Genomic DNA, 17758 nt, shown 5'->3' with positions numbered 1-17758 from the left:
GGAACAGGGAAGGTGATGGACAGGAGGCCTGGATGGAGAGAAACAATAAAAATTCACTTCTGAGCACATGGGTTGAGATCCCAGCGAGACACTAATAAGAAAGCTGCTGGATAGAGTCTGGAGTTTAGAAGCAGAAGTCTGAACTAGAAACAATTGGTATTGGACATTGGGATATTTGGACATTAGGTGTTGATGGTGTAGACAGGATTAGATTAGAATGTCATTGCAGAACCCTGACTCTTGGCAGATTTGGGGCTATGTAACGTGTTGATCAAAAAGAACCCAAGTCTTGTTTTATCTTAATTCTTTCTATGTATGTGTGTGTGGTATGTATACATGTGTATGCAGGTTTCTATGTCTGTGTATGATGTCAAGAGTCTTCCTCAATTGCGCCTATGTGTTGAGGCAGGCTCTCTCAGTTGAACCCAAAGCTCACTGATATAGCTAGTACAGGTATCCCTGTCTCTGCCTTCCTTCTGCTGGGACTACAGGGGGACTACTATGCTCAGCCAGTATTTGCCTAGGTTCTGGGGATCCAAAATGTTTGCTTATGTAGCAGACACTTTAACCACTGAGCCATCTCCCTAGCGTAATTTTTATTTATTTTATTTAATGTGTTTGAGTATTTTGCTTGAATGTCAGTATACACCAATGCATGCCTAGTGTCCATGGAGGTCATAAGAGGGCATTGGATTCCCTGGAACTAGAGTTATTGACCGTTTGAGCCACCATGTGGTGGCTGGGAATTAAACCCAGGTTCTCTGCAAGAAAAAGTGCCCCTTTTTGTTGTTTGTTTTGTTTGAAACAAGGTCTCTCTAGGTAGTCTTGGCTGTCCTAGTGCTTGCTGTATATACCAGGCTGTCCTCAAACTCACAGAGATCCAACAAAAAAAGGGGGGTGGGGAGATGCGAGAGAGAACTGAAGACAAAGTGGGAAGCTGTGAAAGATCCTGGGTACTCCAGAAGGTTCTAGAATTTTTACAAATAGATGAAACTAATAAATGCCACATACGTATGAATGCTTTGAGAGTATAATTACACAGCTGAGGGAACTGAGGAGAACTTGGAGCTGAGTGTGTGGCCTTTACCAGTGAGCAAAGCAAAAGCAAAGATGATCACCTCTAGGGAATAAGAGCCAGCTGCAGACATGAGCCATGCTGATCAGGATCCACATCAGGCTCACCGAAACCAGAGGAGTTTGGTGGCTGGTGAGGGGTTTGGAGGGAGGGGTCTTGTCTCACCAGCTGAGGAAGTGCCCACGCGGGTATGGTTTTAGGAGTCTGGAGATCCTTGGAATCCCTGACTACAGAGTGAGTTTGGGGCCAGCCTGGGCTACCTGAGACCCTGCCTGTAGGACAGCTGGCAGACTAGACACAAAGGTGAAGCTGAGAACTGAGGAAGGGCGTGAGTGCTGTCTATGTCAGCGGTTCTCAGGAAGAAAAGGCAGGCTGGGAGGGGATAAACTTGTAAGTCACCTTATTCTTCCTAGTGTTCAGTGTATACTTACACATGTGTTGTAAATTATAGTAAGTGCGTTTGACTGTAAAACAAGTTCAAATAACACAGAAGCATATGAGTTGCTAGCTGTTTTTGGTAAAATAGTGTACACCTTCAGTTCCAGTGATCAGAAGGCAGACGCAGGAGGATTAATATGTGCAAATATTTAAATCTAGATTACTTCTAGTAGCAGATTTAAGTGTTGATGGCCTACTTGCATACTTTCCTGTTGATACGAATTTAGGAGGCTCACAAGTTTTACTGTATCAGTAAAGACCCTCATAAATAGATCTCTGCAATGGCCTGAAACTTTTAGAAAAGGATTTTCTAGGTCAAAGGATATGCCCACTTAAACATTTAATAGATATTGGCAGGGGCCCTTCAATTACTACCCCAGTCTGTCTGCTTCCATCCAAGTGTGAAAGTAATGCCGTACACCTGGCCAGTAGTCAGTTTTTAGCTGTGTGTGACTTGTAGGAGCTATGGGTGTAATCCAGTGGTTCTCAACCTTCCTAACACAGCAACCCTTTAATACAATTCCTCATGCTGTGGTGACTCCCAACTGTAAAGTCATTTCCTTGCTACTTCATAACTACAATTTCGCTACTGTTATGAATTGTGATGTAAATATCTGATATGCAGGAAATCTGATATGTGATCCCATAGGTTGAGAACCACTGATATGAACAGTATTCCGATGCCCTTCTTCAGTCCCCAGAAGAGTGAAGTGTGGACAGTCTCACCTTCGTTGGGTTCTACTAACTGTCCTTTACTCCTCCTTTTGTTCTTTGAGATGATTTCTTTTCATTACTGATTTCCGTTTCTGTTAGTGGTGATGGGGTCTCATGTAGCGCCAGGCTGGCCTTGAATTCCCCATCCTACCGCCTCCACTCCCGAGTGATTCTCCAAAGAGGTTTTAAATGTCAAAGACATGCCTGGTGGCGGCTCTTTATAAACTAAGCATTTGGCAGGTGGAGGCTGGACAAAGAACTGTCCCGGCAGTGGGAGGCAGAGGCAGGCAGATCTCTGAGTGTCAGGCTGGACTACATAGTGAGATCTCTCTCTGTCTCTCTCAAAAAAACAAACACAACCAAAGATATTAGCTCCTGTTTGTCATCTCTATGAAAACATTTCCCTAATTTGGGGAGTACTTTTGTATATGGTATTTATATTTGTGTCCGTATAACCACTTTCAGCTTTTATTTATTGAGATTAATTAGTCGTTGTCTTTATGGTGTTTGGGTTTCACATCATCAGCTACAGAAATATTGGATCATTTTAACCAGTAAATACTGTGAACACAGGGCATAAGCTATGGGCGTCCTAAAAAGTGATAAAAAGCCTATAATGTCAGCTAATTAGAAAGATGACAGTTGCATCCAAAGTTCATAGTCCCACTGTGCAACTTAGTGAGTGGCTATCTCAAAAGTAAAAAGAGGAGAGAGGCGTGGTGGTACACGCGTTTCATCCCAGCACCTGGGAGGCAGAGGCAGGCAAGAGAGGGCTGGGACTAACACTGAAAATATTTGAAACTTAAAACTTTGTGCCCTGGAGAACAAAACAAAATAAGCAAACAAAAAATGTTAAACATAAAGGATCGTTTATTTTAACTAAGTTTCTCCAAATATAACACTGCATAAGCTCTATTAGTAAGTAATCATTTATGTCAGGCAGTGGTGGCACACTTTAATCCCAGCACTTGGGTGGCAGAAGCAGGGATCTCTGTGAGTTCGAGGCCAGCCTGGTCTACAGAGCCAGTTCCAGAACAGGCTCCAAAGCTACACAGAGAAACCCTGTCTTAATAACAATTTTTATGAAAAGTGACTACAGAGATTAAAAATCAGTCACACCCAGGTGCCGCAGTAATACATGTTTGTCATCCCAAAAGTTAGGATACAGAGTCAGGAGGGTCCCCGCAATGGTGAGACTAGCCCAGGTCTACACAGCTAGTCTCAGCTAGCCAGGACATAGCATCACAGATTAATTTTTTGTAACCAAATGAAAACAAGCTGCAAAAATATTTTCAAGCCGGGCGGTGGTGGTGCACGCCTTTAATCCCAGCACTCAGGAGGCAGAGGCAGGCGAATCTCTGTGAGTTCGGAGACCAGCCTGGTCTACTAGAGCTGGTTCCAGGACAGCCTCCAAAGCCACAGAGAAACCCTGTCTCGAAAAAACCATTTAAAAAAAAGAAAAAAAACTTTCAAAATGGCTTACAGAGACCATAATATGGCTCAGTGGGTAAGAGCACTGACAGCTTGATGCTTGAGCCCACATGTGGTGTAAAGAACCTGTAGGCAGAGTTTTCTGTCCCACCAGCCAGCTCCCCAAATAACCACATAGAGACTTATTACTAATTATAAATGCTCGGCTGACAGGTTAGGCTTGTTACTGACTAGCCCCTGCATCTTAAATTAACCCGTATTTCTTATCTGTGCTCTATCACGTGTTACTGCGTGTCATATTCTCCTCCTGCTTCCTCTGCGTCTGGCTGGCCGCTCTTCCTGACTCCGCCTTTCTTTCTCCCTGCACCCTCTCAATGCGGCTCTCACACCTCACCTCTTCCTGCCTAGCTAATGGCCAGTCGGTTCTTTATTAACAACGAGCGCAACACGTCTTCACAGTGTGCAGAAGGATTATTCCACAGCATTTCCCCTTTTTGTTAATTAAAAAGGAAGGTTTTTAACTTCAAAATAGTGAAACTATATACAACAAGTAAGAATTATAGTCACGATGGCGTTGGTGGCACACGCCTTTAATCCCAGCACTCAGGAGGCAGAGGCAGGCAGATCTCTGTGAGTTCGAGGCCAGCCTGGTCTACAGAGTGAGCTCCAGGACAGCCTCCAAAGCAATACAGTGAAACTCTGTCTCAAAAAAAAAAAAAAAAAAAAAAAAAAAAAGAATTGCAGTCACAATATCCAGTTCATTTGTATTAGGTAAAATAAAAGAAAATACTCTTACCTATCTTTGTGAGTCTAAAGTTTTATATCTAATTTACTTTCATCATAACTAAGGAAAACTATAAGCTTAATTATTTAGTCTTTAACTCCACCAAAGACCCCAGAAGGGTATAATGTTACCTAATGATGGGGACATCTGACTGCCTGGACAGTCATCCAAAGTTCTGTAACATTGGGGCATCCATCTTTGGCCCTCAGGCCTAGTATTTCTGACAAACAGTTCTGAGAAGCAGGAAATTTTGAAAGACTGTCCTACCTTGTCTTGGCAAAGTTTGGCAGTTGCTTCCTTTTGCGTCCTGCTGGTCCAGTTTGTACAGTATACTGTCAATAGTTGAGGCAAGGGCAGTTCCTTTGCCCAGTGAGTACCTTTTGCTACAAAGAAAGCAAAGTAAATATGGAGTTTCTTCAATGCCCATCATCTTCTCTGAAGTAAATTGGCGCTGTCAGGAGCAGACATGTCTCACTGTCAAGAAAAGCCTTATGTTACTAAAACATTTTAAATGCCATATTCTGTAGATCTTTAAAGTATTTAAGATCACTTATCTATCTAAATATATCTGTGTATAACATTGAAAACATACCTAACATGACTATAAGTTTGATAGTTGTGAGTGACTAACTATTAACCTGTATTCTTTACTATCCTAAATAGCTTTCAAGGACTAAAACTTTATATTACATAATTAAACAAGATTCAAAGGTACATTACCTAAAACAAAATTAGAAACATATATAAAGTATAACAAAAATAACTTTAAATTTGTATAAATAAGCCAGAATTCATACCAGTGTACAATATTTAAGACTAGTAGGGTTGTTATTTTTTCAGTTTTAAAGTACATTCAATAATCTACCCTTTTATCCTATTATTTCTATATCATATCCCTCTTTTTCCTTCATAAAGATATCCTTAAATCTTAACTCCTTTGTTTAGCTTTTATTTTTTACCATGACCAATAATAACCTGTAACCAACCCCCCCCAATGATGACAAACATCCATTATCCATCTCTTGAGAATGTGGATGTTGTTTTTTCTAGACTGCTTCCTGTTGTTCGGGGGTGCTGGCATCTTTGCGGGAACCTTGAGAAAATCAGGATAATAGTTAAGCCTTGACTGAAGTAGTCTGTGAAGTTGGATCATCTCAGCTAGCAGCCTTGAAGCTGTTCTGGATGCAGAAGTCTGAGGAGAGGAGATTATAACAGGTGCTCAGAGGTGCTGGATCACCTGGGCCATTTTTTTTTTTATTGGTATCTGGTCCCCTTGGTCTGAAAATACATAAACTTTTAAAGGTAACATATATGTAGATTAATATAAGTATGGACCGTGTTGTACACAAGTCAGTCAAAGGTGATTTTTCGTGTCTTGTAGTTTTTCTAGTTTTATTTCTTTATGTCTGTAGCCAGATTTTCAGGAGGTCTTCCTTGATGAAACCTGATCATCTTTTTTTTTAATAGTTTTAATAGTGACAGTATCAGATCCCCTGGAACTGGAGCTACAGACAGCTGTGAGCTGCCATGTGGGTGCTGGGAATTGCATCTGGGTCCTCTGGAAAAACAGCCAGTGCTCTCAGTCACTGAGCCATCTCTCCAGTCCCCAAACCTGATCATATTTAACCCTGAAGAATCCACAGCTTTTCATTTTCTGTGGGAACAAAAGCGTAACCTGTTCCCCAAACAACACATATTTTGACTTACATTTTTGAAGTCAAGACGCTTTTGAAATATATATAGGTTGTTTTAATCTAGCAGCTTCCATAATCGAATGTCTCTTAGCAACTCTTGCTCATTCATCAGCAATTTAAAAATTCCAAGACAATGCAATAACATACAAAATAATCTATTATTTTATTTTTCTCTTTAAAGATTTTATTATTTTTAAACTACTTACTTTTTTTTCCTATGACTGACTGTACCTTTTCTCTCCCAGGCCTAGGTATATTTTAAACACACTGTAACCTGTTTGACATTTTATCCAACTGGATCTGTCTTTACTGCATATCTGTAATCTTTTGTGTTTACATGAGCAAAACTTTAAACCTGCCATGCGGCTTAGCTCATGGTGTGCTGGCACGGCTTGCCCTGGTCCCTGCAGCCCACACGCAGCAGCCTGGAGACACCTCCTTTTACTGCAGCCTGTGTGAGAGACTGAGGGACTAGGAAACCATATTTGACTCTGTTCTTGTATGTTTGGAACCTCTTTAAAAGTTTTTTTTCAGGTCTTGTATAGCAATACTTTGCCTCATGTTGGATGCTATTTGTAAGCGGGGTTTTTCTGTCCCACCAACCAGCTCCCCAGATAACCACACAGAAACTCATTATTTTATAAATGCTCAGCCAATAGCTTAGGCTTGTTACTAACCAGCCCTTACGTCTTAAATCAGCCCCTATTTCTTACCTACACTCTACCACATGCAGTACCTTGTCCAGCATGGCATATTCCTCTGCTTCCTCTGCATCTGCCTGGTGACTCCTTGTGTCTGCCCTCCTTCCTGCGTCCTTACAGGTAGGCTCTCCTGCCTAACCTCTTCCCGCCAACCATTATCCAGTCAGCTGTTTATCAGCAGTAAGAGCAATACATATTCATAATGTATAAAGGTTATTCCGCAGCAAGAGCCAAGACCCAAAAGCTGTCTTCTGACCTCCTGTGCAAGTGTGGCATATGTGTTTATTGGAGAGCATACACACACAACTGTGGTAAAATAACAAAATAACTTGGCATGGTAGCACAGACCTGTCATCCCAATACTTGTGATGTTGTGACCAAAGAGCCCTAAGTTCTAATTGGCCAGCCTGGGCTACGTAGCCAAAAAATTAACAGCAGAAGCTTGTAGTTGATATGGAATTGGAGCATTTAATGGTTTGTGTGAACAACCAGACAGCCTGCTCCTCAGCTCAAAATGTAAGGTTTACAAGCCAAGGCTTTTTTCTAGTACAGAACTAATATGATCTCATTATTCACATTTAAGGTACAGTCTCAAAATTTTAAAAGTAAAATGCCAGGCAGTGGTAATGAATGCCTTTAGTCCCAGCACTCAGGAGGCAGAGGCAGGCCTGGTCTACAGAGCGAGTTCCAGGATAGTCAGGGATACACAGGAAACCCTGTCTTGGGGGGGGGGGAGTAAAATAGGGGCTGGGAACTCAGCTCAATGGTAGACATATCTGGTTCCATCCCAGGGATCACAAGAAATGAGAGGGCACCCCTGCCTGTTCCAGTCTTACATGGAGCATTCTGAGGTGAACCCCCTGCATCACCACCCATATGATACAGACTGGTGGAAGACATGTGCAGAAGCTCAGTGCTCTTGGACCTGTATGGCAGTCCTGTTACTAGTTAGGTTTTCCCAGTATTTTGCTTTACAACAAAATTAAAAGAACATAGGTGTCTGCCAATGGCCATTAAGAAACAATTTTTTTTTGTTTTTTTACAAGACAGGGTTTCTCTGTATTGTTTTGGAGGCTGTCGGTCCAGCCTGGCCTCGAACTCACAGAGCCTGCCTCTGCCTCCCGAGTGCTGGGATTAAAGGCGTGCGCCACCACCGCCCGGCAAGAAACAATTTTTGATCATGTGTTAACCCCATGGTTTTGTAGCATGTAATTCAGAGTAAGTTCAAAGAATCAAGTGACATTTCCAAACTGAGCACCTTCTAGCCTGTCCACAGTACTTGTGTCTGTAAAAAATGAAAAACAGAATAGATCTGACTCTGACCTGTCTAATTATACAGTAAGAATGTGTTCATTCTTTAGTAAGTGAACTAATTGAACAAAACCCTGTTTATCCTGATAAGGGATTTGTTTCCAAAGTTTTTTTTTCCCCCATGTTGGATGACTGTTTGTTGTTCTGCATAATTTTTGCTAAGGATAACTTCAACCAGGAAGAAATTAACATGCACAGCCTTGTGACTGTTAGAAATGAAAGCAAGGTTATCTCTCAGTTTACAGGAACATTTTTCGTGGCAGATGAGGTGGCCAACAAAAGGCTCCTCAGAATGAAAGTGCATTCTATTAGGGTAACATTCCATGGGCAGAGTGGGGTTGGAAACAGGTTCAGGGTGACAAGGAATGGAGGAAAGATCCCAGCTATCAAAGGAGAATTTGTCTGTTTATTTTTTTTAAGCAAATAATGATGGATTTAACACCATTGGAGTTTTTAGATTCCATGAGTGACATTAAGGAATAAGGAAAAAGCTTATTGCTATCTTGATGTCTACTCTAGAAATTACATTTTTGTTGTAACTTTTTTAAAGACGGTCTCACTGTATCCCAGAATGTGTCAAGTTTGTGACACTCCTGCCTCAGTATCTCAAGTGCTAGGGTTATAGTGGTGACCCACTTTACCTATGTATTTATTCAAGAAGGTGCAAAGAGACTGTTTTGAAGTTTTATTTTAGGGAGTAGACAAATAAATACTTTCAGGAGTCTATGTAAATTAGGGAAGTCAAGTTTTTGGAGGGCATGTAGTGATTTAATATAGGCTTGAAGCAGAGTAAAGGGGCCCAGTTCATGAGGGCCTGTAGAATGAAGACAGAAACAGCAGTAAGGAAAGAGTGGATATAATTAAATGAGGGAGGGGAGATTGGAGAAGGGGAGGTTTCTAATCCATTTGGTATTGCTCTAACTAACTACCTCAAAATTGGTAATTTACACACACAAAAAAATTGTTGTAGACATTGTGGTGTGTCCCTATAATCTCATAACTTGGGAAGTAGGGGTCGGGAAAATAAGAGTTCAAGGTCATCCTTGGCTGCAAAGATAATTTGAGATCCGCCTGATCTGTACTGTAAGTTCCAGACCAGTCTGAGCTGAAAAGTGAGGCCTTGACACTAGAAAAGAAAGCAAGTGTGTTTAGCTTACAGTTTCTGCTGTGGAGAGTTTGTTGCCATCACCTCGTTACTCTTAGAAATCCTTTTGGCTACATTATAGCACAGCAGATGGTATCCCGAAGAAGAGAAACCCATGACTTTTTCTAAGCCAGCATCACTGCCTTCACAAGAGCAGTGCCTCCAATCTACCCATCTTTTAAATCTTCGCTCCCCCCATACCAAACACAATGCATATGAGCCTTTTGAATGGTGGTTCTCAAGGACAAACCTCTACAAAAATACTTACATTATAGTTCGCAACAAAAATAATTTGTGTTTGGGGGTTACCATAGCATGAGGAACTGTATTAAAGGGTCACAGCATTAGGAGGGTTGAAAACCACTCATTTAGAAGATACTCAAAAGATACCTAGACCAGCAGGACTAGAAATTTGGGAGGCTGAGGCTTGAGAATCACAAAATTCAGACCTGACTAGGCTGGAGTGAGTTCAAAGATAACATGGAAAATTTAGCATGAACCTCTCTCAGAAGTGCAAACTAGGAGCTAGAAAGACAGCTCAGCACTTGAGAGCACATGCAACCAAGGATGACCTTGAACTCTTGATCCTCCTGCCTCTGCCTCCAAGGACTAGAATGCATCACTGAACTTACCTCTAGAAAAAAATTAACAATAGGTGGTACTCGCTACACAAAATCACTCTAAAGGACCGATAGGCAGAGGAAACAATATCTAAACCCCCATATTCAATAAATATAACCAGCCAGGCATGTGGGTGCACTTTAATGCTGGTGCCTTTAATCCTAGCATTTTGGAGGCAGAGGCAGGAAAAATTTATGAGTTCCAGGCTAGCCAGGGCTACATGGTGAGACCTTGTTTCAAAAACTAAAAACAAAACAATAACAAAATAGAGTATAAGTTGCCACTTTTTACATTTGTTGAGGTGAGGAAAATGGGCATATGAAAATGTTGCTGGCCGGGCTGTGGGGAGAGGGTTTTCTTCCCGAGCCTAGTGGGAAGATGAGCTGTCTCTGCCTTATTGAGAAGCAGCCTGATCACATCCACCAAAATTAACAATATTTGATCTTTGGATTCTGTGGTCCCATTGCTGAGCATTTCACAGAAATGAAACCTCTATTTTGTAATTGGGGATATAAACAGATGTTTGATGTACTATTGTTTACTATAGCAAAAAAAAAAAAAAGGAAAAAAGTGTGTTTTTTTTCTTTAGGGAATCACTTGCTAAATTACAGTATGAGCCACAGTATGGGATATATGGTTCATTTAAAAGACTGGTTAGCACTATGGAAAATCATCTTGAAGGGATTTCTACAAGATAGTTGATCACAGAGGAGAAAATATGGCTGCTTTATTTTAACTCCAGCAGTGACCCAACAATAAAACTAATGTATGTATGCTGATTTGAATGTAACTATATAAGCATGGAGGCAATCAGAGCAAATTACAGGAGTTATCTTCATGGTTCTAATGGTGAAATGAGAGGAGAAAGCAAATTAATAGAGAAAAAAGACTACTAAAAGGCAAAAATGAGTATTATGCTCCCATTTGTGTAGAGTGATGCTGTATCTATAAAGCTCATCTAAAACTGATACAGATCTGTGTGAGAAAACAAGTTACAGCCATGTATCTAATGGGCTCTACTAACTAAAACAAGTTACAGCCATGTATCTAATGGGCTCTACTAACTAAAACAAGTTACAGCCATGTATCTAATGGGCTCTACTAACTAAAACAAGTTACAGCCATGTATCTAATGGGCTCTATCTAACTAAGACAAGTTACAGCATGTATTTAATGGGCTCTACTAACTAAAACAAAGTCACAGTCACACCTGTGACTGGGAAATTATGTGGGCCGAGAGAAGGACTTCTGTCTGTTAGAAACAGTCAGATGGAGAAGTGAGGAGATAGCCCGCCTTCTTATGGCCTTTGGTACATGAGTGAACCAGCAAGAGAGAAACTGGGTTTTGGCTGCCTGACCCGGAAAGCGAAATAATTTTCTAAACAACGTAGGGTTTGTAGAGAATAATGTTTTAATCTATTATAACTTGACTCCAATTTGTATTAGCATTCAAGACTACAAAGTGTCCAGAAAATTCTTTCTGCTCACCATTAACTCTATTGTATTTTTTAGGGTCTCTTTTTAAAAAGACCTGTTGGAATGTTAATGCTAGGACTATAGAAACCTGGGGAGGTGGCATGACTGCTCTGTATGTCCTCACCTTCCCTCAGCACATGATGGCATCGTGATTAAGATCGAGGTGCAGACCAATGATGAGGGCTCAGAAGGTCTGGAGACGCCAGAGCCACTGATGGGACAAGTGGAGGAACACGGCTTTCAGGACTCAGAGCTGGGTGACCCCTGTGGAGAGCAGCCAGACCTGGACATGCAGGAACAAGAGAACACACTGGAGGAGTCCACCGAAGGCTCCGGCGAATTCAGCGAGCTCAAGCAGATGCTGGTGCAGCAGAGAAACTGCACAGGTCAGTTCCGGGTGGGCAGGGCTGCAGAGGGCCCTGGCTCCTGAAAAGTGGTCCTAGTAAACTCAGAATTTAATTAGAATCTCCAAGGTCACACAGGTAGTGACAGAGCTCAAACTTCCTTCTCATTCTTCTCAGCATCGCTGTAACTTTGGTAGTTTTGTTTTGCTCTGTTTTAATTGGGTGGTGGTGTCTGTTTTTGAGACACTAAATAGCCCAGGCTAGCCTCCTGGTGCTGGCAGTGAAGGTGTGTGCCAACACACCCTGCAAGAACAAGAATGTTTTAAAAACAACTCTGGGCAGACGTTGGGAGCCAATACAAGGGGCTGCTGGCTCTGCCCGCCATTCTGAGTCCTAACCTAGAAAGGGTTAACTCTTCTCTTTCCTTTTCTGTTCATCCCACCCAGATGCTGGCCAGAGCCTGAGTGTGCTTCCTCTTTACGATTGCTCTAGAGTGCCTCTCTGACCTCATGCCGGCAGAGAGAGAGAGAGAGAGAGAGAGAGAGAGAGAGAGAGAGAGAGAGAGAGAGAGAGAGAGAGAGAGAGAGGGAGAGAGGGAGAGAGGGAGAGAGGGAGAGAGGGAGAGAGGGAGAGAGGGAGAGAGGGAGAGAGGGAGAGAGGGAGAGGGGAGAGGGAGAGAGGGAGAGGGAGAGAGAGAGAGAGAGAGAGAGAGAGAGAGAGAGAGAGAGAGAGGTTCCTGTCCTTCTCTGCCCAACTAGTCACAATGCTTGTAACTACATAATCCCAGTGTCCTCATTCTGTGCCCCATGAGTGCAGATTTGTAGCATTGGGCATTCGATGTTGATCCTGGAATGCCCTTCTTTTCTGGTGCTCCAGTTTTCATTGTTTGGTTGGGTGTTTGTGTTTTGTTTGTTTGTTTTTGAATCTGGGGGCTTCTAGTTGTAGCTTAAATTGGCCTTATTTGTGATCCTCCTCCTTCAGACTTCCAAATGCTGAGAGTACAAGATGTATCACCGCATCTGGCTGTATTTTCAGTTAACAGAAATCTTGTGGTACCCTTGGTCAAGTGGTCAGAATCTAATGCCTTAGACTGAAATAAGTACACAGAGGCCATGTTTGGAGGCTCTCACTACACCTATGTTGTCTGTTTAACACTGCAGTTTACAAGCTTTAGAGCAGTGGTTCTCACCCTTCCTAATACTGCAACCCTTTAATAATACTTCATCACGTTGCGATGATCCCCCAACCAGAAAACTATTTTTGTTGCTACTTCATAACTACTTTTGCTACTGTTATGAATCATAATGTAAACACCTGTGTTTTCTAATGATCTTAGATGACCCCTGTATAAAGGTCATTTGACCCCCAAAGGGTCATTCTGTGCTCAGGTACAAAGGACAGGTGTAAAATGTCTAGAAAGATTTTGCTAGAATTCAAAAACGGGGCTGGAGTCATGGCTTAGTGGTTAAGAGGACAGTGCCCAGAACTCATGTTGGGCAATTCAAAATTGTCTGTTACTCCAGCTCGTGTAAGATCCCATACCCACACACAGATACATAATTAAAAGATAATTTTAAAAATCTGATATAGCAAATGGTCAGCCCAGAAAACATATATACAAGTAATATTACACAGACTGAGTAGATTATATTTAAGAGAGAGAGAGAGAGAGAGAGAGAGAGTGTGTGTGTGTGTGTGTGTGAGAGAGAGAGAGAGAGAGAGAGAGAGAGAGAGAGAGAGAGAGAGAGAACAACTAAAAAGGAGGCCATGAATTTAAAGAGAGCAAGGAGAGGCAAATGGGAGCGTTTGGAGGGAGGAGAGGAAGGGAATAAATGTAATTATATTTCAAAAAGAAAATCTGAGCCTGTAATCCTCAAGAGGCAGAGACAGGTGAGCTCTTGAGTTCAAGCCAGCCATGGATACATGGAGACCCTGTCTCAAAAGCAAACAAAAGTCCTCTCCAGTTAACAGTAGTTAGGAAATGCCAGATGACAGACTGTAAAGCACCTGGAGAAATTCGAATGGTCGGGCCCCTGTAGAACATGGCTTTATTTAGGTCCCATAGGGACAAGCCAGGCTTAGAGGTAAGCAGAATCATGTACCAGTTGTGCATGCAGGGCACTGAACTCTGGAGCCTGAAGGAAGCTGCGAGGCTGGTGTTTTAAAACTCCTTGTTCCAGGCTGCACAATGAGACCTGCTGTATAATCCCTGGGTTGCCACAGAAAACCAGAGCCTTAGTCCCAACAGAGAGGAGCACAGTTAATGTTGAATGTCACTCACAGGTCAGGGTCACAAAGGAAGACAGATTGAGGAGGGAGGAGTTCGTGGAGGCAGATAAATGAATGAGGGCAGGATGAGGAGGAAACCAGGTGGGCTCAGGGAGAAGACCAGTCTGAAGTGGGAGAAGAACGTTGTGAGTCAGCAGTGCCCAGAGACCTCAGAGGACACTCAGGCCCCCACGTGCTCCAGAAGGGAAAGGGAAGCTTTGCAGGCTCACAGATTTGAGCTCACGAACACAAGCTCTGGCACGGTGCGGTCCTCCAGCAGCTTCATATTATGAGCTTCCTCCCTAAGAGCCCTGCTAAGCTCTGGGTTTCACGACTGGTCATCTGATGGTAGGAATCATGGAACAGGGAGGGAACTAGATTTTCCCAAAAAGAAGAGTGTGTGTGTGTGTGTGTGTGTGCGTGCGTGCGTGCGTGCGTGCGTGCGTGCGTGCGTGTGTGTGTGTGTGTGTGTGTGTGTGTGTGGCACAAAGTCTGTTGGTGAGGATGAAGCCTTGTACTTATCCAGGATCAGGATTCTAGATAATAGCTAAACTCTCTCTTTCTAACCTTGGAGCAGAGGGGATCGTGATAAAGACTGAGGAGCAGGAGGAGGATGAGGAAGAGGAAGAGGAAGACGAGCTGCCGCAGCACTTGCAGTCCCTTGGGCAGCTGTCCGGGAGATATGAGGCCAGTATGTACCAGACCTCCCTGCCTGGGGAGATGTCCCCTGAGGGCGAGGAGAGCCCCCCACCCCTGCAGTTGGGCAACCCAGCAGTGAAGAGGCTGGCGCCCAGCGTTCATGGGCATTCGCACGGGCATGGTGAGCGGCACCTGGGTGAGAGCCGTGGAACCTCCAGCCAGCAGCAGCGGAACCGGCGTGGTGAACGGCCCTTCACTTGCATGGAGTGTGGCAAGAGCTTTCGGCTGAAGATTAACCTCATCATCCACCAGCGCAACCACATCAAGGAGGGGCCCTACGAATGTGCCGAGTGCGAGATCAGCTTCCGCCACAAGCAGCAACTCACGCTACACCAGCGTATCCACCGGGTTCGCAGTGGCTACGGCTCCCCAGAGCGTGGGTCAGCCTTCAACCCCAAGCACTCGCTCAAGCCACGTCCCAAATCACCCAGCTCGGGCAGTGGTGGCGGCCCCAAGCCCTACAAGTGCCCAGAGTGTGACAGCAGCTTCAGCCACAAATCAAGTCTGACCAAGCACCAGATCACACACACGGGCGAGAGGCCCTACACGTGCCCGGAATGTAAGAAGAGCTTCCGCTTGCACATCAGTCTGGTGATCCATCAGCGTGTACACGCTGGCAAGCACGAGGTCTCCTTCATTTGCAGCCTGTGTGGCAAGAGCTTCAGCCGCCCCTCTCACCTGCTGCGCCACCAGCGGACTCACACCGGCGAAAGGCCCTTCAAGTGCCCAGAGTGCGAGAAGAGCTTCAGCGAAAAGTCTAAGCTCACTAACCACTGCCGCGTGCACTCGCGCGAGCGGCCGCACGCATGCCCCGAATGCGGCAAGAGCTTCATCCGCAAGCACCATCTGCTGGAACACCGACGGATCCACACGGGCGAGCGGCCCTACCACTGCGCCGAGTGTGGCAAGCGCTTCACACAGAAGCACCACCTGCTGGAGCACCAGCGAGCTCACACGGGCGAACGACCCTACCCTTGCACGCACTGCGCCAAGTGCTTCCGCTACAAGCAGTCGCTCAAGTACCACCTGCGGACCCACACGGGCGAGTGAGCATGCGCCCCGCCCCTGCCCCAGCCAGATGAGCAGCCAGGTGCAAGGGTCTAAGGCCCCTGGGACAGGTGCCTCGGCTGAGCCCAGTGGGCGGGAGCGGGGCGCCCCAAGCCCTTCTGCTGTGAACCCTCCTCCCCTCCTGTCCCTTCTCCCCAGGACGGGGTAGTAAGACCAGGTCGCTTGTTGCCTGCTTCCCCAGGGCCCCAGGGGGGGAGCGCTTGGGCCTGGGGAACCCCTTCAGGCTGTTAATTTCCTTGACAATAAAATGGATGAAAACAATCTGCACGGGGGCAGTGATTTGGCTGCCAGCCATTCGCAGGCGCGATACAGGGCCGTCTAGTGGGGGGATAGAACTTTCTAATTACCTTTTGGATACTGTGGTTCTATTTGATAATAATAGAGTAATTTTTAAAAGATGAGTGTTTCCTGTTTGCTGTTCTTGTTTGGTTTGTAAGGGGAGGGGCTGAAGTGGCCCAAGGGGCATGTGCCTCATATCAGCTTACAGACAACTGATTTCCGTTCTCAAACTCGCTGTCGGTGCCCGGAGGAGAAGGAAAAGCAGGTACCACGCTTACCAGCTTGAAGGAGCGAAGTCTAGGGAAGGTGAAAGCAGCTACCTGACAGTCTTCCGGTGCCCTGGTGTCTACCTGGACTGTGGCATCTCCGTAGGGAAGAGGTTCCAGCTGACCAGAGGGATCAGGAGGTCAGGTTGGGAATATTGTGAAAAGGTGGTCCCATAGTCAAAGCTGGGGGCTTCCCTCAGGGCTCAGACTTTGCTGTTCAGTTTGGAACGCCACTGTCAGAGGGATGACGTGGAGGACGGAAGGACACCTCGTGTGGCGGTTGGAGCAGCCGCAAATGGCACCATCAGCACATTTTTTCTTTTTTTAACTTCATTTTTGTGGAGAATGGGTGTGTGTGTGTGTGTGTGTGTGCACAGAGGTAGCAGAGAACTTAAGTAACATGAATTCACACAGAAGGAAATGAGAGAGCCAGGATATTTTTTTCTATTTACTTTTTGGATTTTAGTGTTTTGAAACAGGATCTTGCTTTCACCCAGGCTGGTCCAGAACTCACTATGTACCTCAGGTTGGTCTCAAGCTCATGGCAATTTTTTTTTCTTAAAGACAGGGTGTCCCTTTATATCTCTGACTGGTCTGGAACTTAACTGTGTAGACCAGAGTGGCCTGGAACTGATAGAGATCCACTTGCCTCTGCCTCCAAAGGGCTGGGATTAAAGACCTGAAGTACCCATCCCTGGTTACAGCCCAGATTTGAACCCACCCAGAAGCCACGTTTGATCATAAATTATTTCTTTTTTGAGGGGCGGGGAGTGAGAGAGGGTTTCTCTGTGTTGTTCTGGAACTATATAGACCAGGCTGGCCTCAAACACAAAGATCCACCTGCCTCTGCCTCCCAAATGCTGAGAGATTAAAGGCGTGAGCCACAACTTCCCAGCTTGATCATAAAGAACTTTTACTGGGCTCTGGAGTTTGTTGGAAGGAGAAAAGCCAGTCTCTTAACTAGTCCCTTTTTCCAGATTTTTTTTCTCATTGAAAATAAGATTGAAAGGGAATCTATTGAGGGAATAGGCTTTGTGTGTCAAAATGGTGAGTGTACTAAGGATGAAAAGGAACATTAGAGTCAAGACACTTTGTAGCAGGAATCATTAAGTAAGTAACTGATGGGTTTTCTTGGTGTCTGAGAGGCTCTTGTTCAGGGGCAAGAGGAAGCAGATAGAATAGGGCATAGGTCTGGTACCTTTAAGGGTGCTTGGTTGTATAGCCTCCCAGAATTTATTATGTACTGGGCTCCATGAGGAAACAAAACATAAGAAACCATTGCTGCCTTTCCAGTGCTTAGAACCTGGGAGCAGCTTTGGGCTTCATGCTCTAGACTGAACCTTTGGGAATCTAGAGAAGCTTGAACCTTCAGGGAGAACTTTTTACTCAGGTATCACTGGCTAAAGAAAAAAAAAAAAAGGCCACATCTTCAATTTTTTTTTCCA

The 17758-nt window shown here is 44.4% G+C and overlaps 1 protein-coding gene across 3 annotated transcripts in view; it reads left to right on the top strand.

The window, feature by feature from the left end:
- Znf777 (zinc finger protein 777) overlaps window positions 1-16029 on the top strand; it is a 29620-nt gene extending 13591 nt beyond the window's left edge. For all 3 annotated transcript variants that reach the window (XM_040736842.1, XM_040736840.1, XM_005087165.4), the window contains exons 5-6: window positions 11524-11775; window positions 14579-16029. In XM_040736842.1, the coding sequence (XP_040592776.1) occupies window positions 11524-11775; window positions 14579-15750 (1424 nt within the window). In that variant the 3' untranslated portion in view covers window positions 15751-16029. The remainder of the gene's footprint in view (window positions 1-11523; window positions 11776-14578) is intronic.
- Window positions 16030-17758: the final 1729 nt, after the last annotated feature.

Source organism: Mesocricetus auratus, unplaced genomic scaffold (genome assembly GCF_017639785.1).
Source record: "Mesocricetus auratus isolate SY011 unplaced genomic scaffold, BCM_Maur_2.0 Super-Scaffold_100125, whole genome shotgun sequence".
Classification (NCBI taxonomy): domain Eukaryota; kingdom Metazoa; phylum Chordata; class Mammalia; order Rodentia; family Cricetidae; genus Mesocricetus; species Mesocricetus auratus.
The sequence above is the reverse complement of the archived record's forward strand: the minus strand, read 5'-3'. Positions and strand labels throughout refer to the sequence as shown.